At 42.0% G+C, this 26,061-nt stretch overlaps 1 protein-coding gene and 1 pseudogene across 2 annotated transcripts in view; both read right to left on the reverse strand.

Moving 5' to 3' along the window:
* The window catches only part of ATAD2B (ATPase family AAA domain containing 2B), a 158,195-nt gene extending 132,636 nt beyond the window's left edge, over positions 1-25,559 (reverse strand). For both annotated transcript variants that reach the window (XM_038560889.1, XM_038560888.1), the window contains exon 1: positions 25,058-25,559. In XM_038560889.1, the coding sequence (XP_038416817.1) occupies positions 25,058-25,273 (216 nt within the window). In that variant the 5' untranslated portion in view covers positions 25,274-25,559. The remainder of the gene's footprint in view (positions 1-25,057) is intronic.
* On the reverse strand, positions 869-1,839 carry LOC119869825 (annotated as a pseudogene).
* Positions 25,560-26,061: the final 502 nt, after the last annotated feature.

Raw genomic sequence — 26,061 nt, forward strand, 5'->3', positions numbered from 1 at the left:
GAATTGGGGCACCTAGGTGGTTTAGTCAGTTAAGCATTTGACTCTTGGTTTTGGCTCAGATCATGATCTCATAGGTCATGGGATCCAGACCCTTGTTGGGCTCTGTGCTCAATGCAGATTCTGTTTGAAGATTCTCTCCCTCTGCCCCTCCTCCCACTCACATGCACACATGCATGCACCCTCTCTCTCAAAAAAATAAATCTTTATTAAAAAAAAAAAAAAAAAAAAGAAACCAAAATGTGGGCATTAGGTGTGCTGTTAGGGGTTTCTTTTTTTCTTTTTTTTTTTTTTTTTGCATATCAGAAATGCTTTTTTATTTTTATCTGAAAACTTAAATTTTTAGACAAATGATTTTAGTATATAAATTTGATTTGTTTTTATACAGAATATAAAGATTTCCCTCATTGATCTTCCACGTGAAGGGTATTACAAGCCTGAAGGGAGATATTTTCTGCACATAAGTGTGTATCTTACACATAGGGTACTGGAAACCAATGGTGTAGTGCTTCTACACATAAATTAGGTCAAGTGACATCACATATTAAAAAGGAGCAAGAGAAATATTCTAGTTAATCAGATTCAAGAAGCAAACAGGACACAAAAGCTGTGCAGATAAGACCAAGTCAGTAACTTTAGTTAGGACACTGCAGATTATACTGGAGTAACAGGTATGCGAGGCTATAGTGTGTACCACATTAAAACAGCAAGGAAGAGCTATTCATAGACAAAGGGTGAATGAGGGATTTTCACTAAAGCAAATTAACTTGTCAACTGCCAAAACAAAACAAAACTGAGCATATGAATGTTAGTATACTGAAGGCATGTTATACCAATTTCTGTGCAGCATGCTAGAAGTTAGAACTTCTTCACTGGTGCATATGAATCATTAACAATCATGGAAAGTTGTTTTTTGTTTTTTGTTTGTTTTTTTTGCGCCCCTTCTCACCAAATTTCAGGCATGTCTTATTTTAGATGGTGTATAGCTTTTATCTATAATTTCGTCCTGTAAAAACATGCGAAGACAACGTTCATTCTGTGCCAGAGGATGACCAGCGACCTTGTTTATAAACTGCTCCAGCCCTTGCTTCCTTTCTTTTTAAATTTTTATTTTTTTAAAGATTTTTATTTATTTATTCATAAGAGACACAGAGAGAAAGAGAGGCAGAGACACAGGCAGAGGGAGAAGCAGGGAGCCCGACGTGGGACTCGATCCCAGGTCTCCAGGATTACGCCCTGGGCCGAAGGCAGGCACTAAACCGCTGAGCCACCCGGGCTACCCCTCCTTGCTTCCTTTCTTCAATAAAATTGTCATCAAATATTCCATCATCACCTCTAAAAGGAAGCTGACGCAAAAATGCTTTTCCAGGGAGAGGGGGAACTACAACCTTGCTCTAACTCACTTCACAGCCATTCAAAGTCACTGTATCTTCTTCTAACAGTAGATTCCTTCAGCTTGAAAATAGGGAGATTTGTCTTTTTGTTTTTTTTTTTAAGATTTTATTTATTCATTCATAGAGACACAGAGAGAGAGAGAGGCAGAGACACAGGCAGAGGGAGAAGCAGGCTCCACTCAGGGAGCCGACATGGGACTCGATCCCGGGTCTCCAGGATCATGCCCGGGGCCGAAGGCAGTGCTAAACCGCCGAGCCACCAGGGCTCCCTGGGAGATTTGTCTTGACCCTGATTTTGTAGGTGGTGAAGTGGCCCCGGCTGACCCCCACCATCTGCAGGTTGCTCACATGGATCTCCAGGAAGTTGCTGGGGGGCCCGTAGGCATCATTGAGGTTCTGCGGCTGGCCTGGTTATCAGCCGCTGGGTGTCTGCCACAGTCTCCGCCATTGCTCTACTAGTTAGTGGGGTTTCACTGTTATTGAATCCTCTCAGCATAGAGAGCTAGAAAGTATATGACTATAAATATATACATAAACCTACACATCTATACCTATTTCTTTATCTGTCCATGAGTAACATATGTATGCACACCAAGGCTTCTAATTCTAATTCCACATCTTAAGTTTCTTGCTAGACTTTCCCCTTTTATGTTTGTAAGCTCTTCTCAGGGAGGAACCTGGCTTCTATTATCTTCAATATATTTATTTACTTGCTTTTTCAATGAATAATTTGTTTAAATAACCAATTTCTCAACCAGAGACCTCCATCCATAACATTTCCATTATTCTCTCCCCAGCCACATGTTCTCAGACTACAGCAAGGTCACTGTCCACTCAGCAGCTTTCCTCTTCACCACTCAATTCCTTGGATATTGGGCAAGTGGGTAAGAGAGCAGAGGAAAGATCACCTTTACTTTAGAGATGATTTAATTCATATGCTAATACTTCTATCACTTGACATGATAGATCAGTATTTCAAAGGTATGTGTGACCATTTTTAATATGTTACCATATAAATATATGGTTTTATTTCCTTTTATGCTACAAATTTAAGAAAAATATAAGAACTACCCTTTTCATAAATGCACACTTCTAAATCATATCTCCCAAAGCAAGACAAGTACATTCACAAATAACCAAAGTGTAGCCATTAACAAACAAACTTAAAAAATACTCATAATAACAGTGCCGGGCTAGCTCAGCTGCTAGAGCATGGAACTCTTGATCTCAGGGTCTTGAGTTCAAGCTCCATGTTGTACTTAGGGCTTACATTTTTAAAAAACTTGTAATACTATAGATGTTTAAAGATATTCAAATATAACCTATAGATTTAACATTCATTTACTGAAAAACTTTTTTTACAAAAAGATCAATTTCTGATTTTGTGGTGTAATACAATTTGCCATGAGCTACAAGAGCCACAAGCCACATTCATACTAAATGACAGAAAGGGAAAAATTAACAGATATTCACACATAAGACTATCTATAATTAAGGAAAATAAACCTATTAGTTGTGTAACATACAGCACCACTTATTATACAGTTTAAATTACCAAGAAAAACTGGTTAGCTACTTCCAAACTATACTCAGTAAAGAAGGAAAAACTATTTAAGATGCAACTGAATCATGTAATAGCCCTTATCAATAAACATGCTTACTGTAGTTAACAAATGAGTGCTTTTTTAAAATGCACTATTTTGGGGAACCGACTGGATTTTGACTCAGATCGTGATCTCAGAGTCGTGGGATCAAGCTGCATCAGGCTCTGCACTCAGTGGGGAGTGTGCTTGTCTCCCCCTCTCCCTCTGTCCCTCCTCCTACTCGCTCACGCTCTTTCTAATAATAAATCTTAAAATTACTATTTCACTTCCTCAGCCTCTTTCCTTCTCCAACCCTCACCCTTTAATGGAGTATATTAACTAGCCCAACATCACATGGCTAACAATTATGACAAAACCAGAGGGGGGAAAAAATTAGGTCCTGCCATTCCTAATATACAACAGTTCTATTTTCTCAAACATTCCACCTTAGAAATTTCTAAAAATACTAAGGTTAAAGTGTGTCCTAAAGGTCATCTAATGCAACCACTCATCCAGGACTTGATTACTCTACCTTTGTCACTCCAAATGTGCTCCATCCCAGACTTTCCAATCAGAAAAAAATTTGATTCCTGTCCACATAAGTGTCTGAAAAGCATTATTTAATAACAAATTCAACAAGTAGTCACTGAGGAAGCAATGTCATGTGTTCTAAACTAAGGTATGTTGTGAATACAGAAAGATACCTGTGAACTACTTCACCAATTTAGACAGTCCCAGTGGGCATTACTCCTAATCAAATCCTACCACTTACCCTTCAAGACCCTTATTTTGGGACGCCTGGGTAGCTCAGTGGTTGAGCACCTCCCTTCTGCCCAGGGCGTGATCTTCTCCCTCTGCTTGTGTCTCTGCCTCTCTCTTTCTGTGTCTCTCATGAGTAAATAAATAAAATCTTAAAAAAAAAAAAAATCATGCACTTGCAACTGAGCCAGCTCCAAATTTATAGGCTTATTTACTGCTCATTCTCTCATATTATATTAGCTTTTTTTCAGTTCCATTCAGTAGTGTCTCTCAAAAGCGTTACCTACATACTACCTGATTCAGAAATCATCTGATCTCATTTAAAGAAACATAACCGGGATCCCTGGGTGGTGCAGCGGTTTAGCGCCTGCCTTTGGCCCAGGGGGCGATCCTGGAGACCTAGGATCGAATCCCACATCGGGCTCCCGGTGCATGGAGCCTGCTTCTCCCTCTGCCTATGTCTCTGCCTCTCTCTGTGTGTGTGACTATCATAAATAAATAAAAATTTTAAAAATAAATAAATAAATAAATAAATAAACAACCTCCTAACTAGGATCTCTCGAATTTTTTTAACAAGGGCCTCCAAATGATTCTTAGAACCCAAAAATTTGAGAACTTCTAGCATATAATACAATTTAAGTATGTGAAGCACATCATCCCAATTGCTGCACTATTCTATTGTGGTTTTTCTTATCACGGTGGGGTTTCATTTTGAACCTGGTTCTATGACAGAGACCTCAGAATAAGTAAATAACCAAAATGTAAATACATACAAATTAACTATACTTCAACACCATTTAATTAACTTCAAGCTTTGGGAAAGCTTTTATTATTTTTTATTTTTTATTTTTAAATATTTGTGCTTATTAATTTCTGAGAGACCGAGAGAAAAGCACAGACACAGGCAGAGAGAGAAGCAGGCTCCAGGGAGCCTAATGTGGGACTCGATCCTGGGACTCCAGGATCATGCCCCAGGGCCAAAGGCAAGCACTCAGCTGCTGATTCACCCAGGTACCCCTGGGAAAGCTTTTACCTACAAACCTGATACTAACAGTTTGCCTTTAATAGGATGATCTTAACGATCAACTTTAACTTTTTCATCTTCAAAGTTTTTTACTAGTTAATTATAACCTAACTCTTTGAGGGAAGGCGTTGCCAGTTTCAGAACAAAGATACTTAAGAGAGATTACACAATCTACCCACAGTCATTTAGCAATTTGTGTCAGTGATTACAATCCATGAGTAAGAAAGGCATCTCAGACTAAAGGAATAATTTCATTTAGCAAACATTTACTGAGGACCCGACTGTGTACTTAAGACTTGTAGGACAGGGACACCTGGGTGGCTCAGTGGTTTAGCGCTGCCTTCAGCCCAGGGCATGATCCTGGAGTGCTGGGATTGAGTCCCACATCGGGCTCCCTGCATGGAGCCTGCTTCTCCCTCTGCCTGTGTCTCTGCCTCTGTCTCTCCATGTCTCTCACGAATAAATACATAAGTTCTTTAAAAAAAAAAAAAAAAAAAAAAAGACTTGTAGGACAATGGTAAAAAGGATTAAGACCTACTTGAACTCAACACACAATCTACTGGGTTGATAGTCACGATGATGCTATATGGCACATTATAGTAAGTCCCATAATGGAAGTATACAATTCGTTTAAAACAAAAACAATGATAACTGCTAGTAGAGATGAACAAAGACATCATAAATGATGCAGACTTTATTTTGTAAAAACATGATAATGGAGGGATCCCTGGGTGGCGCAGTGGTTTAGCGCCTGCCTTTGGCCCAGGGCGAGATCCTGGAGACCCGGGATCGAATCCCACGTCGGGCTCCCGGTGCATGGAGCCTGCTTCTCCCTCTGCCTGTGTCTCTGCCTCTCTCTCTCTCTGTGTGTGACTATCATAAGTAAATAAACATTTAAAAAAAAAAAAAAACATGATAATGGAGCACAAAGAATGGTCAGAGGAACATGATTCAAAGACGAGGTAACGGGATCCCTGGGTGGCGCAGCGGTTTAGCGCCTGCCTTTGGCCCAGGGCGCGATCCTGGAGACCTGGGATCGAATCCCACGTCAGGCTCCCGGTGCATGGAGCCTGCTTCTCCCTCTGCCTATGTCTCTGCCTCTCTCTCTCTCTGTGTGACTATCATAAATAAATAAATAAATAAATAAATAAATAAATAATTAATTAATTAATTAAAAAAAAAAAACAAAGACGAGGTAACTTCCAAGAGAAATGTTACAGTGCCAAATGCTCAAGAAAATAAAAGTACAATGAAAACAAACTCATTCCCACCTAAATGACATTTTACTCCAAATTCTCATCTTAAATATAATTCTTTCAGTTAGCAAAAATCATTTTCTCCTTGAGTCTTAGAGTCTCTTAAGCCATACTCATCAGCTACTATAAATACTGGCCATTATTCTACCACAAATCTCAAACAGGCAAAAGAACTTGAGAATAGTGAAGCAGAAAACAACTTATGCTGCTCTACTTCTTAGGAAAGACTTCCTGCTCAGATCAGAATTTGTCAGAAATCTAGAACTTGGATTTTATTTTTTTTTAATATTTTATTTATTTATTCATAGAGACGGGGAGGGGGGCAGAGACACAGGCAGAGGGAGAAGCAGGCATCATACAGAGAGCCTGACATGGGACTCGATCCAGGGTCTCCAGGACCACGCCCTGGGCTGCAGGCAGCGCCAAACCGCTGCGCCACCAGGGCTGCCCTAGAACTTAGATTTTAAAGTAAAGACAAAAAGAACATATGCAAGTATGACATTAAAAAATGAGAAAGTCAAGGAGATGGTTGAATTAACAGACCATGAGACTAATTCAAGGCTTCACGATGGCCTCATGCAGAACTGTAGAAGTCAAAAATAAGATATTGATTCCAGGAAGCAGAATTACTGAGAAATTAGTGACACCAGCATTCAAATAAGCACAGTAACTACAGGTGTAAAAGTGGTTGTCGGGCAGCTCAGGTGGCTCAGTGGTTTAGCGCTACCTTCGGCCCAGGGCGTGATCCTGGAGTCCCTGGTTGGAGTTCCACATCAGGCTTCCTGCATGGAGCCTGCTTCTCCCTCTGCCTGTGTCTGTCTCTCTGTCTCTCTCTGTGTCTCTCATGAATAAATAAAAAATTTTTTTAAAAAAAGGGGTTGTCATGTTTTAGTGGGTGTGGAGGGAAGCCAGGAGACAGATGTTAAAGGAAGAAGTGTAATGGTGAATTCTAATTTCAAAAGTTAGGTTTAGGGATGCCTGGGTGGCTCAGCGGTTGATCATCTGCCTTTGGCTCGGGGTGTGATCCGGGGATCTGGGACTGAGTCCCAGGATGGGCTCCCTGCATGGAGCCTGCTTCTCCCTCTGCCTGTGTTTCTACGTCGCTCTGAATAAATTAAAAAAAAAAAAAAAAAACCCTTAAGAAAAAAGTTGGGGGGATCCCTGGGTGGCTCAATGGGTTAGCACCTGCCTTTGGCCCAGGGAGTGATCCTGGAGTCCCGGGATGGGGAGATGGGGTCTCACACTGGGCTCCCTGCATGGAGCCTGCTTCTCCCTCTACCTGTGTCTCTATTTCTCTCTCCTTCTCTGTATCTCTCATGAATAAATAAAATCTTAAAAAAAAAAAAAAAAAAAAAAAGGTTGGGTTTAGAATTCTAGCCAGAAATGTAGGGAGATGTCTATCAGGCTGTGGGAAATGCAGCTCTGAGATAGAGTGAGGTGAGGACTAGACATAGATATTATAATAGAGGGATCATAGGTCAGGGGCACCTGGGTTGGTTAAGAGTCTGAGTTCAGTTCAGATCGTAATCTCAGGGTACTGGGATCAAGATCGGGGAACCTCACATCTGGCTCCATACTCAACAGAGTCTGCTTCTCTCCCTCCCTCTACCTCCCCCAACTTGTGTGCATGCATGCAGGCACGCACTCTCTCAAATAAATAAAATCTTTTTAAAAATGTACAAAGAAGGATTATACATAATATATGGAATGAAAAAAACAAGTATAATTCTTAAAAAATGCCTATATTCAATCAAAGAGCAGATAGGATCTTGTATAAAATAGAGAGAAATACAGTGTCTCACTAAAACAGGGAGTGGAAGTTTCTTTCAAAAAGACTAAATGGGAAAAAAGCTAATAAACCTGTGGATTGGTAATTAGAACATCACTATAACTTCTGATAGGGCAACCTTTGTGAAATGCAGGAGAGAAATCGCTAAAGAACTCAGCAATGGGATCCCTGGGTGGCGCAGCGGTTAGGGCCTGCCTTTGGCCCAGGGCGCGATCCTGGAGACCCAGGATCGAATCCCACGTCAGGCTCCCGGTGCATGGAGCCTGCTTCTCCCTCTGCCTATGTCTCTGCCTCTCTCTCTCTCTCTCTGTGTGTGACTATCATAAATAAATGAAAAAAAAACCTAAAAAAAAAAAAAAAAAGAACTCAGCAATGAGAAGGTACAGGTGAGGACTATGGAACTATACCCTTTTTATTCTTTTATTTAAATTAAATTAATTAACATATAATGTATTATTATCAGAGTTAGATTCAGTGATTCATCAGTCTTTTATAATACCCAATGCTCATTACATCACCCAGCTAACCCATCTCCCTACCCTCTCCCCTCCAGCAATCCTCAGTTTGTTTCCTACGATTGATTAAGAGTCTCTTATGGTTTGTCTTGTTTTGTTTCTTAAATTCCACGTGAGTGAAATATGATAATCGTCTTTCTCTGACTTATTTCGCTTAGCATAAAATACCCTCTAGTTCCATCCATGTCATTGCAAATAGTAAGATTTCTTTTTTTATGGCTGAGTAATATACCTGTGTGTGTGTGTGTGTGTGTGTGTGTGTGTGTGTAAATGCACCACATCTTCTTTATCCATCCATTTGTCGATGGACATTTGGGCTCTTTCCATAATTTGGCTATTGTGAACATTGCTGCTATAAATACAGCACGGTAATTGGGTCACTACATTTGTATTTTTGGGATAAATCCCTCATAGCGTAATTGCTGGGTCACAGAGATTCTTACAGAAGTGTCAGTGTGAAGAAAGAAATGAAACAGGGCAGCCTGGGTGGCTCAGCGGTTTAGCACCACCTTGGGCCCAGGGTGTGATCCTGGAGACCTGGGATCCAGTCCCACGTTGGGCTCCCTGCATAGAGCCTGCTTCTTCCTTTGCCTGTCTCTCTCTCATAAATAAACAAAATCTTTAGAATAAAAAAAATCCAAAATCTTAAAAAAAAAAAAAAGAAAAACAATCTAAAGAGGTTAAAAAGTCAAAGAAGTCAAGGAAGAATCTTTTTTCTTTTATTTTTTTAATGCCCCGCCCTTATTTTTTTCTTAAAAAAAGCTCCACTCCCAATGTGGAGCTCAAATTCATGACCCCTCTTTAAAAAAAAAAAAAAAGTCAAATTCATGACCCCAAGATCAAGAGTACATGCTCTATGAACTGAGCCAGCCAGGCACACCAAGACTTTTCTTAAAATATAAGATAAAGGGGCCTCTGAGTGGCACAGTCCTTTAAGCATTAGACTCTTGGTTTTGGCTCAAGTTGCAATTTCAGGGTCGTAGGATGGAGCCCCATATCAGGCTTTATGCTCATGTAGAGTTGGCTTAAGATTTCTCTTTCCCCTTCCCTCTGCCCCTCTCTCTCTCTCTCTCTCAAACAGTCTTTAAAAAAAATAAAGGGGATGCCTGGGTGGCTCAGCGGTTTAGCGCCAGCCTTCCGCCCAGGGCGTGATCCTGGAGACCCGGGATCAAGTCCCACATTCGGCTCCCGCATGGAGCCTGCTTCTCCCTCTGCCTATGTCTCTGCCTCCCTCTCTCTGTGTCTCTCATGAATAAATAAATAAAAATCTTTTTAAAAAAAGATAAAAACAAAATTAAAAAATAAAAGTTAAGATGACCGGGTTTCTTGTAAATAAAAGAAAGCATAAAAGAGAGTAAAATAAAACTTTAAAGAGTAAGATAACTCATGAGAAAAAGATCCTCAAAGAGACAAAAAATAAACAAAATAGGAAGATTATCACCCAAGGTTGGATCAAAAAAGTATATAAGTACAATCAATATTTTCCCACTTCCTATATAAGACAGTCCTTTTTTCAACCTTTTTTTTAATAAATACTGCTTTCATGAAAAAGCTTAGAAAAGCACTCACTTTCTTTTTCTTTCAGCAGTTACCATGACTGCAGAAAACAAAACTCACACTGCTATTTATTTGTTTAGAGCCAATGCTATTCCACAAAGTCTGAAACTTCAGGCACACAAAAGATCCTGAATTTTACTCAAATATCCCAGGAGCAATGGCTTAATTGTTTAAGATTTCTAAATAAGAATGAATATATGAAAAGAATATACAAAGAAATGTTATAGAAATGAACTGAGGAAAAAAAATAAAAAATAAAAAATAAAGAAATGAACTGAGAAATTATTTTAAAAAAAGTCTAATTTAGAATACATTTTTCTTCCTGAAAAATAATTTTTAATCTAACTAGATACTTAAAATGAGAAAAAGACATAGGTACAGAAAAATGCCACAGACATAAATATTGGACAGGACCAGTTTTTTTGTTTGTTTGTTTTTTATGATAGTCACACACACAGAGAGAGAGAGAGAGAGAGAGGCAGAGACACAGGCAGAGGGAGAAGCAGGCTCCATGCACCGGGAGCCCGATGTGGGATTCGATCCCAGGTCTCCAGGATCACGCCCTAGGCCAAAGGCAGGCGCTAAACCGCTGCGCCACCCAGGGATCCCCAGGACCAGTTTTATATAGCAGCATTACCACTGTAATTAAAAACTACTATTCACCTCATAATATTGTTTACAAGAACCAGGTGAGGGCACAGAAGAACAAATATTACACCTACACCCTAACAGTGGATACAGTCTCAAGTAAGGGTACTTGCTTGGCTTTGTAGAATTAATATAACTCCATAAGCTTATTAAATTCTCTTCAGTGATTCATTCCTTTCATAAACAAAACTTATTAAGCATCTATTGTGTTAGATTCTAAAGATACTTGATGACAAGATTGTCTCTGCTCTTCAAGAAGGTTAAAGCCTAACTCCTTAATCAGCCACCAAAAAAGATACATAAAAACTTAGTAATTCTGAGACCATTGAAGAATGGGGTGCAAACTGATTTAACCAAAATGTTTAAAAGGGATCCCTGGGTGGCGCAGCGGCTTGGCGCCTGCCTTTGGCTCAGGGCGCGATCCTGGAGACCCGGGATCAAGTCCCACGTCGGGCTCCCGGTGCATGGAGCCTGCTTCTCTCTCTGCCTGTGTCTCTGCCTCTCTCTCTCTCTGAGTGTGACTATCGTAAATAAATAAATTTAAAAAAAAAAAATGTTTAAAAAAAAATGTTTAAAGAACAATCTGGAAAAACCTATAAAAATTAAAAATACATATACACCTTTGACTCCGTAATTCCAACTTCACCTATGAAAAATAAAAAAATCATTTTCTGCTATATTATTTATAATATTAAAAACCTCCCTCTACGTCTCTGCCTCTCTGTGTCTCTCATGAATAAATAAGAAAAGTCTTTAAAAAAAAAAAAAAAAAAAAAGGACGTCTGGGTGGCTCAGTGTTGAGAGTCGGACTTCAGCTCAGGGCGTGATCCCAGAGTCCCAGGATCATGTTCCGCATGGGGCTTCCTGCATGGAGCCTGCTCCTCCCCCTTCCCGTGTCTCTGCCTCTCTCAGTGAGTCTCTCATGAATAAATAAAATCTTTTTTAAAAATTAACCAATTTAAAAAAATAATAAAAACCTGAAGACAAAAAAAAAAAAAAAACCTGATGACAACCTGTGTACCAATAGGGAATGTTTACCTAAGTGATGGTATGATACAACAAAATATTAGAAAGTCATCAAGAAAAGACTAATACAAAAAAAATATACATGACACATAATTTACTGTCATAAATACTATATAGGTTATAATTCCATTTGTTCAAAAGATACACATATAGGGACGCCCAGGTGGCTCAATGGTTGAGTGCCTACCTTTGGCTCAGGATAGGATCCCGGGGTTCCAGGATCGAATCCCTCATTGGGCTCCCTGCATGGAGCCTGCTTCTCCCTCTGCCTGTGTCTCTGCCTCTCTCTCTGTCTCATGGATAAATAAAATAAAATAAAATGATACACATATAAATTACCCATACATACATGTGAATGGTCTGGAAAGATGAATACCCACTTTTTTTATGATTTTATTTATTCATTTGACAGAGAAAGAGAGAGCACAAGCAGGGCAAGAGCAGCAGAGAGAAAGTAGTAGACTCCTCACTGAGCAGGGAGCCCGATGCAGGGCTCAATCCCAGGACCCCAAGATCATGACCCGAGCCAAAGGCAGATGTGCTCACCCACTGAGCCACCCAAAGTGCCCCCAACGTATACCAGGTTTAACAGTGGTTACTGCTAGGAAGAATGAACTGGAGGAATTAGGGGAGGAGGGGCAGGTCTTATTTTTTTCTGTGCACTTCCATGTTGTTTGAAGTACTTTTGTAATATTTTTAAGGATTTTATTTTTTTTATTCTTAAACATTTTGAGAGAGAGAGAACAAGTAGGGGGAAGGACAGGGGAAGTGGGAGAGAAGCAGACTCCTCCCTGAGTACAGAGCCTGATGGGGGACTCAATCCCAGGACCCTGAAATCATGACCTGAAGTCAGATGCTTAACTGACTGAGCCACCCAGGCACCCCTCATAATTTTTAAATAAAAATAAAATACTTTGCAAAGAGCTAAGGTCAAGAATCTTATGTATTCCTGTATCTTCAGTGTCTGACACACAGAATTACTCAATTAAAGATACTAAGAATTTTTAAAAACAAAATTTCCTGGGGCACCTGGCTGGTTCAGGCAGAGAGTATGCAACTCTTGAGCTCAGGGTCGTGAGTTCAAGCCCCAAATTGGAGTGTAGAGATTACCATAAAAAAAAAAAAGAAGGCAGCCCAGGTGGCTCAGCAGTTTAGCTGCTATGCCTTCAGCCCAGGGTGTGATCCTGGAGACCCGGGATCAATAAATAAAATTTTAAGAAAAAGGAAGGAAGAAAGAAAGGGAGGGAGGGAGGGAGGGAGTTAGTTTTCATTTGCATTTGAACTGCTGCTTCTAAATAATTGTATGCCCTTGAGCAACTATCACTTCCCTTCAATTCTCCCATCTAATAAATTTGGAAATTGAATTACAATGGTAAAAACTAAAAAATTAAAATTCTAAATTTCAAATTATTTTCAAATTTTAACATAGAATCCACTCACCAGTTCATGAATTTGTGCTGCCATCTCATTTGTGCACATCTGTTAATGAGCTCTTCCTGTTTCTATATATACATTTAAAATTTATATTATGTGTTATTGATTAAAAAGGAAGTATAGCTCTGCAATGGAGTTTGGTTTTTCAAAAGTAGCTTCCCTTAACTTGCACAATCATGTACACAACCACAACACTCATCCTGAGTGTGAGCACTGGAGTATGCTCTAGTTAAAAGGTGTTAACAGTTGTAAAGGAAATGAACTTTTATCAAGCAACTAACTTCAAGGTTTTCTCCCAAATAGGCCTCTTAACATATGGACACCAAAATGGTCAACAGGGATCAGCCACAATAAGTACCAAGTAGCTTAAGTAACTAAGTTTCAGATGCCTGGGTGGCTCAGTGATTGGGCTCCTCCCTTCGGCCCAGGACATGACCCTGGAGTCCCGGAATCGAGTCCCACATCGGGCTCCCTGCATGGAGCCTGCTTCTCCCTTTGCCTATGTCTCTGCCTCTGTGTGTGTGTGTGTGTGTGTGTGTGTGTGTGTGTCTCACGAGTAAATAAATAAAATCTTTAAAAAAAAAAAAAAAAGTAACTACGTTTCTTGTTTATTCAAGTAACTGTAGGTAAATTGCTCCAGGGAGGGATCAAAAGTGCTCAAAACCAGTTTTGCTCAATTATCAATTCAGGGACAGATTCAGAGCCTGGATGGCTCATGAGAAGAGCATATACTCATGATCTCAGAGTCATGAGTTTGAGCCCCACTTTAGATATGGATATTACTTTAAAAATATATTTTAAAAATAAAATAAAAAGAAATGATAAGTTAACAACAATCTTAAAAAGATGAAAAAAAAAAAAAGATGAAAAACCAAAGACTAAAAGAGCTAAGATGCTAAGATTGCCAAAGAAGAAAAAGGAAAAGACCACGCCTAAAATTAGCAAAATTTATGCACAAAGACAAAAAAAAAAGATCTGTAAGCTTCAAAAGAGGAAGAACATCTACAAAAAAGAAGAGAATTAGACCAACATCAAACTTCAAGAGTAACACACTAGAGACAAGATGACAATAAAGCAGTATTTTTTAAGTACTGGACCTAGAATTTTGAATTTAGCCAATTTATTTTTTTTAAACATTTTATTTATTTATTCATGAGAGAGGCAGAGACATAGACAGAGGGAGAAGCAGGCTCCTCTCAGGGAGTCCGATATAGGACTCGATCCCAGATCCTGGGATCACGCCCTGACTCAAGGACAGATACTCAACTGCTGAGCCATCAGGCAACCCCCAATTTTTTTTTTTTTATTTAAGATTCTATTTATTTATTCACGAGACACAGAAAGAGAGAGAGAGAGAGAGAGAGAGAGCCAGAGACACAGGCAGAGGGAGAAGCATGCCCCATGCAGGGAGCTGGATATGGGACTCCATCCCAAGTCTCCAGGATCCCGCACTGGGCTGAAGGCGGTGCTAAATACCTAAGCCACCCAGGCTGCCCTCCCCCAATTTTTTATTTAAATGAAAGAGCATAATGAAAATATTTTCAGCCGTGTAATACCACAGAAAGTTTGTCACAAAAAGTCCCAAACTGAAAATATTCCTGGAGGAAGTATTCACAAAGACGAGAAATAAAAGATAATATAAAATATATAAAGATAATTGATATCTTAGAAAAATTTATTGCTACTGGAAAAAACTCAAAATTAAAGAAAAAGACAAAGTACTTACATCCATTAAAAAGTCAGAACTAGGGGATCCCTGGGTGGCTCAGCGGTTTAGCGCCTGCCTTTGGCCCAGGGCGCGATCCTGGAGTCCCGGGATCAAGTCCCACATCGGGCTCCCTGCATGGAGCCTGCTTCCCCTCTGCCTGTGTCTCTGCCTCTCTCTCCCCCTGTGTCTATCATGAATAAATAAATAAAATCTTTAAAAAAAATAAAAATAAATTTTAAAAAGTCAGAACTAAAATTCTAGACAATATAGCATAGGAAGGAAGATGGAACATTAAAAGAGGCAAGCCAAGGTAGTAGCTTGGTAGGTTAAGGGTCCAACTCTTGATTTCAGCTCAAGTCATCATCTCACTGTCATTAAGTTTCTTTTTTTTTTTTTTAAGAATTTTATTTATTTATTCATGAGAGACACACACACGGGGGGGGGGGGGGGGGCGGGGGGGGCAGAGACAAAGGCAGAGGGAGAAGCAAGCTCCATGCAGGGAGCCTGACGTGGGACTCGATCCCGGGTCTCCAGGATCATACCCCGGGCTTCAGGTGGTGCTAACCCGCTGCGCCACCGGGGCTGCCCTCACTGTCATAAGGTCAAACTCTGAGACAAGCTCCTGCACTGGGAGTGGAGCCTGCTTAAGATTCTTCTCCCCATTCCCCAATTATTTCTCTCTCTCTCTCCTCATCCCTCTAAAAATATATAATCCCTATAAAAATATATAAAAAAAACAGCAGAAGGTTCATAAATATGACCAACTGGGCATTATTTCTAACACTGCACCCCCAATCGCAGAATCCACATTCTTTCCAAGAGCACACAGAACATTTACCAAAAAAACTAACCATAAATAAGGTGAAAAAATAAGTCAGAACAAATTTCAAGAGACTGAAATCATATGCAGTATGTTCTCTGAACACAGTGGTATTAAACTAAATAACAGGGATCCCTGGGTGGCTCTGCGGTTTAGCGCCTGCCTTCAGCCCAGTGCGTGATCCTGGAGACCAGGGATCAAGTCCCACATCGGGCTCCCTGCATGGAGCCTGCTTCTCGCTCTGCCTGTGTCTCTGCCTCTCTCTCTCTCTCGCTCGCTCTGTCTCTCATGAATAAATAAAATATTTTTATAAATAGATACATAGAAAGAAAATAAATGCCCACTGTTTGGAAAAGTAAGCAATATACTTCTAGACAATTAATGAATCAAGAATAAAGCAGGAAGGAAATTAGAAACAATTTTAATGTAAAAAGTCTCATAGAATAAATAAATAAAATCTTTGGCGGGGGGGGGGGGGGGGGGGGCACCTGCATGGCTCAGTCATTGAGTGTCTGCCTTTGGCTCAGGGTGATCACAGGGTCCTGGGATCAACTTCCACATCAGTCTCCCGATAGGGAGCCTCTTCTCCCTCTGCCTAAGTCTCTGCCCCTCTCTCTGTGTCTCTCTGTGTCTCTCAAGAATAAATAAAATCTTTAAAAATAATAATAAAATAAAGTAAGTCCCTTTAAGAATATATACATAGGGTTAAAACATATAGGGGCTCCTGGTTGGCTCAGTCAATAGAGTAACTCTTGATCTTGGGATGATGAGTTCAAGCCTCAGGTTAGGTATAGAACTTATTTAAAACACACAAACAGGGCAGCCCAGTGGCTCAGCAGTTTAGCGCCACCTTCGGCCCAGGGCGTGATCCTGGAGACCTGGGATCAAGTCCAGTGTCCGGCTCCCTGCGTGGAACCTGCTTCTCCCTCTGCCTCTCTCTATCTCTCAGTGTTTCTAATGAATCAATCAATCTTTAAAAATAAAACACACACACAGGGACACCTGGGTGGCTCTGCGGGGTTGAGCGTCTGCCCTAGGCCCAGGGCGTGATCCTGGAGTCCCAGGATAGAGTCCCACTTGGGTCACCCTGCGGGGAGCCTGCTGCTCTCTCTGCCTATGTCTCTGCCTCTCTCTCTCTCTGTCTCTCATGAATAAATAAATCAAATCTTTAAAAACACACATACACACAAAACAGGAGAATTTGAACAACAAAAAAATTAGAATCTTAACATGAGACAAGAGATTTAAGTATCAAATAATCAATAAATCCACACTATAGTATTTCCATCTCCTAATGTTTTCCATCACATATATTTTCTTATGCCAAATAAAAATACAGCATACAAAACACTTACCAAAATTGACAGTATATTAGGTCACAAGGAAAGCATCAAATTCCACAAGAGAAATATACAAACTAGGGTTATGTTGAATGATGTTACTTGCTCTTGGATTTATTACAAAGGTGTCAATTCTCTGAAAATTAATCTAGGAATTCAAATACTTTGCCATCTTCACTTTGGCAGCATATACATCAAATACTCTCCCAATTAAAGTTCTAGCTGGATCTTTTGAGGAATTCCATAATCTTAACTAAAAATGTGTATGAAAAGAATGAAGATCCTTGAAAATCTAAGTCAACTTTGAAAAAAAAAAAGAGGGGAAAAAAAAAAGAGGAACTTGTCATTTAGGATATTAAGATATACTTCTAAAGCACAGTCATGAAAACTGTGTGGTACTGCCACAAGAATAAACAGGCCAAGAAAAAAAATAGAGAGATCAGAGCAGAACATATACAGAAACTTTGGCATATTATCAAGTGGCACCCCAAAGGACAGGTTGTCTAGAATAAAATAAATCAAAGATCTAAAGAGGAAAGATTATATTATGAAAAGGGTCATGACATAAATAGTATCCCTTACTATGGCACAAGACTAAAAGCCACTGAAAAGAAGAAAAAATAACTTCAGCAGAAAAGAGGAAAAAAATTGAGCAAAAAATATTAACAGCACTTTAGAGATAAACCAAAAAAAACTACTATGGACATAGAGTTGTTCATAAGGGACACCTGGGTGGTTTAGCAGTAGAGCGTCTGCCTTTGGCCCAGGACAAGATCCTGGAGTCCCCGGATCGAGTCCCACATCTGGCTCCCTGCATGGAGCCTGCTTCTCTTTCTGCCTGTGTCTCTGCCTCCCTCTCTCTCTCTCTGTCTCTCATGAATAAATAAAATCTTTAAAAAAGAGTTGTTCACAAAATTCATAACCAAAGAAAAGCAATTAAAAAGCCAGGTATTGGGGATCCCTGGGTGGCTCAGCAGTTTAGTGCCTGACTTTGGCCCAGGTCGTGATCCTGGAGTCCCGGGATCAAGTCCCACGTCAGACTCCCGACGTGGAGTCTGCTTCTCCCTATGCCCCTCTCTCTCTCTCTCTCTCTGTCATAAATGAATGAATGAATGAATGAATGAATGAATAAAATCTTAAAAGAGAAAAAAAAAGCTAGTTGTTGCCGAATACTGGCAGGTGTCTGGGGATACAGGCACTGCGATAAACTACTCCTAAAAGTAGAGACCTGAACAGCAAATGTCAAGTAATATTTAAGTACATGTATACTCTATTTCACTCCTGGGTATCTCAAGGAAATTTTTTTTAATTTTTTTTTTAATTTTTATTTATTTATGATAGTCACAGAGAGAGAGAGAGAGGCGCAGAGACACAGGCAGAGGGAGAAGCAGGCTCCATGCACCGGGAGCCCGATGTGGGATTCGATCCCGGGTCTCCAGGATCGCGCCCTGGGCCAAAGGCAGGCGCCAAACCGCTGCACCACCCAGGGATCCCTCAAAGAAATTCTTATATCAAGTCCTCAAAGGACATTGTATGAGGATGTAAACTGCAGCATATACCACAAAAAGACTGTAATGCACAATTCCAGGGGGCGCAATTCACATAAACTGCAGTGTGAATGACGGCTCCCTGACTTTTTGCAACATGGATCCTGTAACAGTAAATCAAAGAGACAAAAATGTTTGCCCACAATGCACTTACATTTTAATATAGTACAACTTCATAAATATTTATTGACTGAATGAAAGAACAAAGGAATAAGCAAGCCTTACCACCAAAGTTAGGTTGCATTTTCTCCTAGTTCCTGTCTACCAAGATCAGAGAACATATCATTTTATGGGGACGTGAAACACCACGGTTCAGAGATTCTAATTTGGGCTCTAGAATACAGACACAAACTAATAATGCTAAGTGTGTTTAATTCATTAGTATTTATTTTCATTTATAAATGCTATAGAATGTCTTTTCAAGAGGTTTAAAGCGTAAGACATTTTTTCAAATGGAAAACACTTATCTACCCCCAAAATAAACAGGTTCTCAGAGCATAAAAGAAAATGTACACACTGATAAATATCGCCAAGCAGAGGGGAAAGATGGCAGCACAAGTACACCTCTACTGTAGATCACAATGCCCCAGACTTACTCTCTTTATACGGATTTTTTTTCCCTAAGTCATCTTTACAATACTGCAAAATGTCTCCACAACATGTCTGCTCCTCTTCCTATACCCAGCCCCTGAAATAAGGCAGCAATTACTGAAAATCGCTATCCTGTATTTCATATCCCTACAGGCCACTGTTCCCACTTTTAGTCCCAATACAATCCTAGACACAGTAAAAATCTGTCTATACACAGTTCATAGAGTATTTCCTGACTGTATAACAGCCACCTTTTTTGCTTTTCCAGATATGTGTGGAAAGTACTATCTGAACATCAAAAAGTAGAGATAAATACAGATGAGACAGTAAGATATACAAATAGAAAAGACAGAATTAGATTTCAATATTGAATCTACTTATTACCTACTTAATATTACTTGTTACTTATTAGCTATTTGGTCTTCCATAGGCCATTTAGTCTCTGACAACTCGTTTCCTCAACTGTAAAATGGGAGGGTACCATCACCTGTCTTACAGGGTTGCAGGGATTAAATGAGATGGCATTAAACACCTAGCATGAGATGTTAAATAAACCCTAGTTTACTCTTCTCCTTATTAGGATACCACCAATGGGCAGAAGAGCAAAATGCAATGACTATGAAGATCATCAACCTGAAAGTAATTTAAAATGAAGCATACGCTCCATTCATTCACTCAAAAATTATTTACTGAATACTATGTTTGGCAGACAATACTGTAGGCACTCAGGATATACATTTACTCAGCTGTAAATGACCATCTCGTCTTTAAAGAACATCAAAGATTTCTACTCCAAACACTGAGCAAAGGGGGACACCTGAGTGGCTCAGCAGTTGAGCTTCTGCTTTGGGCTCAGGGCATGATCCTGGAGTCCACGGATCCAGTCCCACCTCAGGGTCCCGGTGTGGAGCCTGCTTCCCCTTCTGCCTGTGTCTCTACCTCTCTCTCTGTGTCTCTCATGAATAAATAAATAAAATCTTAAAAAAAAAAAAATTGAGTAAAGGATTAGAACTCATCCCATTGAGAATCTACGTCATTCATTTAGCACTTACTTTGAACTGACTTGGCTTGTTAATACGTAACACCCCTAAAGGTAGGGACTGTGTTTTGTTTTTTTAATCTTCTATTCTCAAAGTCCAGTCATCATTATTTTCAGAAAATAATTGGCTCCTCGGGACGCCGGGGTGGCTCAGCAGTTAAGCATCTGCCTGTCTGCCTTCAGCTTAGGTCATGATCCCCGGAGTCCTGGGCTCCCTGCATGGAGCCTGCTTCTCCCTCTTTTTCTTTTTTTTAAATTTTTTTAATCTTTATTTATTTATGATAGTCACACACACACACAGAGAGAGAGAGAGAGAGAGAGAGAGAGAGAGAGGGGCAGAGACACAGGCAGAGGGAGAAGCAGGCTCCATGCACCGGGAGCCCGACATGGGATTCGATCCCGGGTCTCCAGGATCGCGCCCTTGGGCCAAAGGCAGGCGCCAAATCGCTGCACCACCCAGGGATCCCCCTGCTTCTCCCTCTGCCTGTGTCTCTGCCTCTCTCTTTCTGTGTCCTTCATGAATAAATAAATAAAATCTTTTAAAAATAATAATAATTGGCTCCTTAATATGCTATTCATTAACAGATCTTACCCATCTTCTCTGTGTCAGATGCTGTGTCAAAGGAGCCCTAGGAATATAGCAATTGGGCAAAAATAAGATATAATGCCTACCTTTGCGGAGGTTATAGGCTATTCCAATTAAAAAAAAAAAAAAAAAGTCTAGGAAAGAATTTCTTTAAGTTCTACCTCCAACATGGGGCTTGAATTTATGACCCCGACATCAAGAGTTATATGCTCTCCCAACTGAGCCAGCCAGGCATCCCCAAGGGAGAAAAACTTTAACCAAAGGTATATATTCTACCTCCAAAAACTAGAATACAATCTAAAAGTGAAAACAAAATCGTACAATACTTAGAGCTCAAAAGCATCTGAAGTTTAGAATCTTACAGCATATATATACTCAAAGTATCTAACAATACAAGTTACAGCCTAGTAACTAATTTAGATGCCTTTTCTATCATTTGACGTAAGCCACACACAATGTACCTCTGTAAAACTGTCTAGCTTATATTTAGATACAACATTTTATGTATGGGTTTTTTCCCCCCTTCGTACTTTCATAGAAGTTTTTAATCCAAAAGTCCCAAATGCCTTTTACTCAATGACTCGTTTTTCACAAAGTCCTCCCACAGCAGAGGCATAACAAATATTAAATGTCCAATAAAAGACCAAGAACCCAAATATCAAGAAATCAACTCAGTGCACACAAATGAAATTTCATTGTGTAAAAGAAATCCCAAATATACAATTCAAAGTAATACAGCACTTTTCTGAAGTGGATCGTTGAAGAGATGGGAGGACTCTCCATTCAGGTGAAGCCACTTGGTTTGGTCCATAGTTCTCCTAACAAGTAGTAATCCTACCACCTGTCCAGCTGGTTTCCAGAGGCTATAGGTTTATCTATAATTAGGTATTTAGGAGACATGTAATCAGGGACTTACCAAAGAATGATTACAAAGAGTACTGACCAGGGAAAATGGTTTAAAGCATTAATTAATATGCACTCACTTCTACAGGTGTTGTCAGTTTAATCTGTGACCTTAAAAACTGCAAGTCTGAATATCCAGACTACAGAAATGGCCAGTAATTGAATTTAAGTTGCATTTCCAGTTGGCCACCACAGAGCTTCTCTGGTTCAAAACTGTGACAGGGGACACACTTTAACACATTATTCAAGACCTTGATACATATAAGGAAAAACTTGCTCTACTCTGAAGAACTTGTACTTTTCCCTACTCATCTGAGAGTTAAATACATTACTGCATTTTGCTCTCAGACTCCTTTTCTATGTTGAACCATCAACTTCCCCGCTACTCTGCTTGTATTATGTTGATAAATACATGAGTATTGGAAAAGAGTAAGTACAAAATGATAAAAGAGCATATTAAAAGATTCACAGATTTTTTTTGGTGAAATTAAGATAAAGCAAGTTTCCCTATAAAGTTACTCAACATACTTATTTTAACCCTCTCCACTAAGATATGGACTCAAAGTATTATATAACCTTCTCAAAAAGTACAAAAAGCTAGTGATGAAGCCAAAAGCAAACAGGCCTAGCAGAAGTTTAAAAAAAAAAAAAAAGCTGAAATATTTTCTCAAAAACTGCTTTCCAATTCTGTGAATACAATATTAGTTTGTTTGCTGAGAGTGACTCTTCAGTGGAGCAAATGCTAATTAGTGATCATCAGATTAACTGACCAAAAAGAGGTCAAACTTCATACATACTAAACAAAAAAAGCCAGATATGAGAGTAATTACAACTAACTGCGTAAGTCAGCTTGACATTTAAAAAGTGTGGGCACAAGAAAATCATTGCAATAACCTACAGAATGTATCATATGTTTATTTCCCCATTCTACACATACTTGGGGAAAAGGCAAAATTATAAGCACAGTTCATGGTCTTATGGCTTTTTAAAGCAAATGAAAAACTATAAACACAATTCATGAAATAAAAAAAAAAAAAAGAATCCTGGGAGGCTTGGAGGGGGTAGAAATCAGCATCAAGTGCAAAGTGAAGAATGTAACACAAAAGAGGAAAAAGGAGGACTTCCTCAACTATGTATCTTATAAAGAAAAATAAATTTCTTCCTACAAAAATAAGGGTCTCCTAAAGCAAGAGCACAAACCATTTTCCATTAAGTTTTTATAGACACTAACAAAGGTCTAAAAACCCAAAGAAAAAGTGCCTTTAGATACACCAAAGAGACAAAATTCTTGTCATTCACAAAAGGAACTTAAAAAGATCTTACCAGACTCAAATCAACTCACTTTAGGAATATTCACAAAGAAATATACAGAAATTGCTTCATAAATATGTAGTCCCATAAACTTAACAAATTCTGAATTATAAACTTATCCCCTTTTAACGGACCAATCATAGGATTAGAGTAAATGTCTTAAATTTTTCAGAGAAAGCCATTAGATCTATCATCTACCACAGCCAGAAGACAAGTCTTCTTAAAAGTGAAAAACATATAAAGTAAATTTTCATTAGCCTGTTATTTACTGCCTTTTAAAACATTTTTAAAAGGAACCTTGAAACAAAGTTTCATTAGTATCCTTCTAGAAAAACCTCTAGTATCTTTCATTCCTCAAGCAATTTAGAAGCTACCAAACATGCATTTCTACATTAGATTATTGATTCCTTGCCTTTTAACATCTCCATAACAGCTGCTTGACAAATTACTTCACCTTATTCCTCAGGGGGTAAGGACAGCATGATATCCATGAACTCAAAAATGGGACCACAAACTGATCAGTGACAGATGAGCTAATTGCTTCGGATGAACTGACACTGCTCTAATAGAGTAGGCATTCATACACTATTATACTACAATTAAATGCTTATACTCTAAACATTTTATTTGTACTTAGGTGTAGAAGACCTTTCTTAGATTTACTTTAACTTTAAAATATATGTTAGCTTCAGAAAGTCAAAAAGCCTGTACGCATTTGGAATAATTTCTAGAAAAAAAAAAAAAAAAAAGCCAAGTTTTCAGGGCAATTATTCTAAATAGTTTGTACAACTTTCAGATTTAGCTTTCTTATTCGAACCTAAGAGATCTGTTAGCCCCCAAAATAGTCTACTAACCAGACAGTTTTACAAATACTTACCAAACTTTTGGCAAAATAAAAGCCAAATATATTTTCAAAGATACAACATACAGATTTCAGGACAGGGCAGTAAAATATATGATTTGCGTCAGTGCGTTCTGATTAGCGTCAGAACAGTAGGAGATAGAAAAAGCACACACACGAGCCATAATCTTGTAGACCCCATAGAAAATAAAATATCGTTCTCCCGCAAGAATAACAAAATGGTGTGGATTCAAAAGGGCATTTTAAATGACTAGCAATTACCGGCCAAATTACTCTTCGTAAATGATTAGCCTCTTGCCAAGACAGAGGCGACACTCTTTTTCTGGATTCGTAACCAACCTCCTAACACGAACTTAGATCAATCCCCTTAAAGTGACAAAACAAGTGCTTAGCTTGGAGTCTTACAATAAGAGGTCAAGGTCTTTCAACCAACCGCTTGTTTTAAAACAACTAAGTCACACAGCCTTCTTCGAATGTCACGCTGGCGACCGGGCGACGACGGTGGGTGAATTCACCTTTTCTAGACCATTCCCGTAGCAGAAACGCGGGCGTCCGAGCGGCCAGGCACTTGGAGGGCAGCGGGGACAGCCCGGACCGCGGGACGAGCCCCCGCGGCGGCCGGAAGGCTCTCGGGGCGGGCGGGAACCCCGGCGGGAAGCCGGGCGGGAAGCCGGGCGGGCCAGCTGCCGGGTCCTGCGGCCACGGGGTCCCGCTCCACGTCTCCTGCCTGGAGAGGCGGGAGCGCTGATTTTTGTGTTTAAAGTTTGGTGTCAGAGCGGCCACAAACTTTTCTCTCCGCATTCCCGCCCGGCTGCCAACTGGAGCTCTCCGCTCGCGTCCTCCCCAGCTTGCACCACCCCCAAACAGTTCGAGAGCGAGCAGGAGTTAGACGGCGGCGGCAGCTGACACGCTCGCGGGGAGGCTTGGACGCCGCGGAAAACTTTGGCTTCGCCCCTCCGGCCCTCGCGGCCGGCCCCCGGCCCCCGGCCCTCCGCTCCCGCTCCTCCGCTCCCGCTCCCGCTCCGCTCCGCTCCGAGGCCGGGCGAGGACACGGGAAGCCGGCGCTCGGACGCCCCCGACCCCCCCGCCCCAGCCCTCTCCCCAGGGCTCCGGTCCCGCTCTCCACACAAAAGAGCCGGAGCAGCGCGCAGCACGGCGGCGCAGCCCTGCCCGGCCGGGAGCCACGGCCGCCGCGCCCGCACACCCGGCTCCGGCCGCCCGAGCGGTCCGCGCCGCAGGCTGCCCGCCCCGACCCGGCCAGACAAAGCCCCGGCGGCCGCGCCGGCCCCCGCCGGCCCCCGCCGCCCCGGCCCCGGCCCCCGCCGCCCCGGCCCCCGCCGGCCCCGGCCCCGGCCGCCGCGCTCTTACCCGGGCCTCCTCCAGAGCGCCGCCGGCGCCGCCGCTTCCCCCGGCCTTGGCGCCCGGGCAGCTGGCGGCGCGGGTCTTGGAGGAGCGGGTCCGAGACGAGATGAAATGGCTGCTGCCTCCGGTCGCCCCAGGCTCCGCTCCGGCCCCAGGCCCAGGCCCGGGCCCGGGCGACTTGGACCCGAGGAGACGCAGAGAGCTCTTCCGGGTGTTCACCATGGTGCGGCCCCGCGGACGGGGTCCAGCCCGCGCCCGCCGCGCCCGGGGAGCCGAGGGAGGCCGGCGCCGGCCGGGCAGGCAGGGCCAGCGGAGCCGGGCCGGGAGACGCGAGCCCACCCGGACTCTGCGCCGCGGAGCCGACGACAGGCGAGAGTCGGGCACAGGAAGACAAGTAGGCGCGAGAAGGCAGGAGGCGGGAAGCGGGAGCGGTGCCCCCGGCCGGCAGCTCAGACCCTCCACCGGCTTCGCCCTCCTCAGCGGGAGCCGAGCGGAGCCGCCATTTCTGCCCCTTTCTCTCTCGTTCTCGCTCTCGAGCTCCGTGCGTCAGGGATCCAGCGCCGCAGGGCCGACGAGCCCGCTTCCGGCCGCGGCCGCTGCGGGGCGCTGCAGGGCCGGCCAGCCCTCCTCGGGCCGCCTCCCCCGCCTCTCCCGCGGCCCCTCCACAGGCCCCGCCCAGCGGCGCGGCGTCAGCGCTCCGCGGCCGGGCGAGCGGGGGAGGGACGCTCTGGGCTGTGCGAGCTCTCTATGGTTTCCAGGTCTGGCCGGGCGTCCGGGAGGGGGATGGGAACAGCCAGAAAGGGCACCGGGACCGGCTGGGGCGCCGCACTTGACTCGGCGCCGCTCACGCCCTGCCGGGCTCGAGGGCCGTGGCGGCCCCAGCGTCGCCCCGGATGGTCGGGATGCAGCAAGGAACGACCGGCAAAGGCGGAAGCTAGACGGGGGCCGGGGAGGACCAGGGCGGGGGCGCGGGCGCGGGCGCGGTGACCCCAGCTGGAATCCCATAGGTA

This window comes from Canis lupus, chromosome 17, assembly GCF_011100685.1.
Source record: "Canis lupus familiaris isolate Mischka breed German Shepherd chromosome 17, alternate assembly UU_Cfam_GSD_1.0, whole genome shotgun sequence".
Classification (NCBI taxonomy): Eukaryota; Metazoa; Chordata; class Mammalia; order Carnivora; family Canidae; genus Canis; species Canis lupus.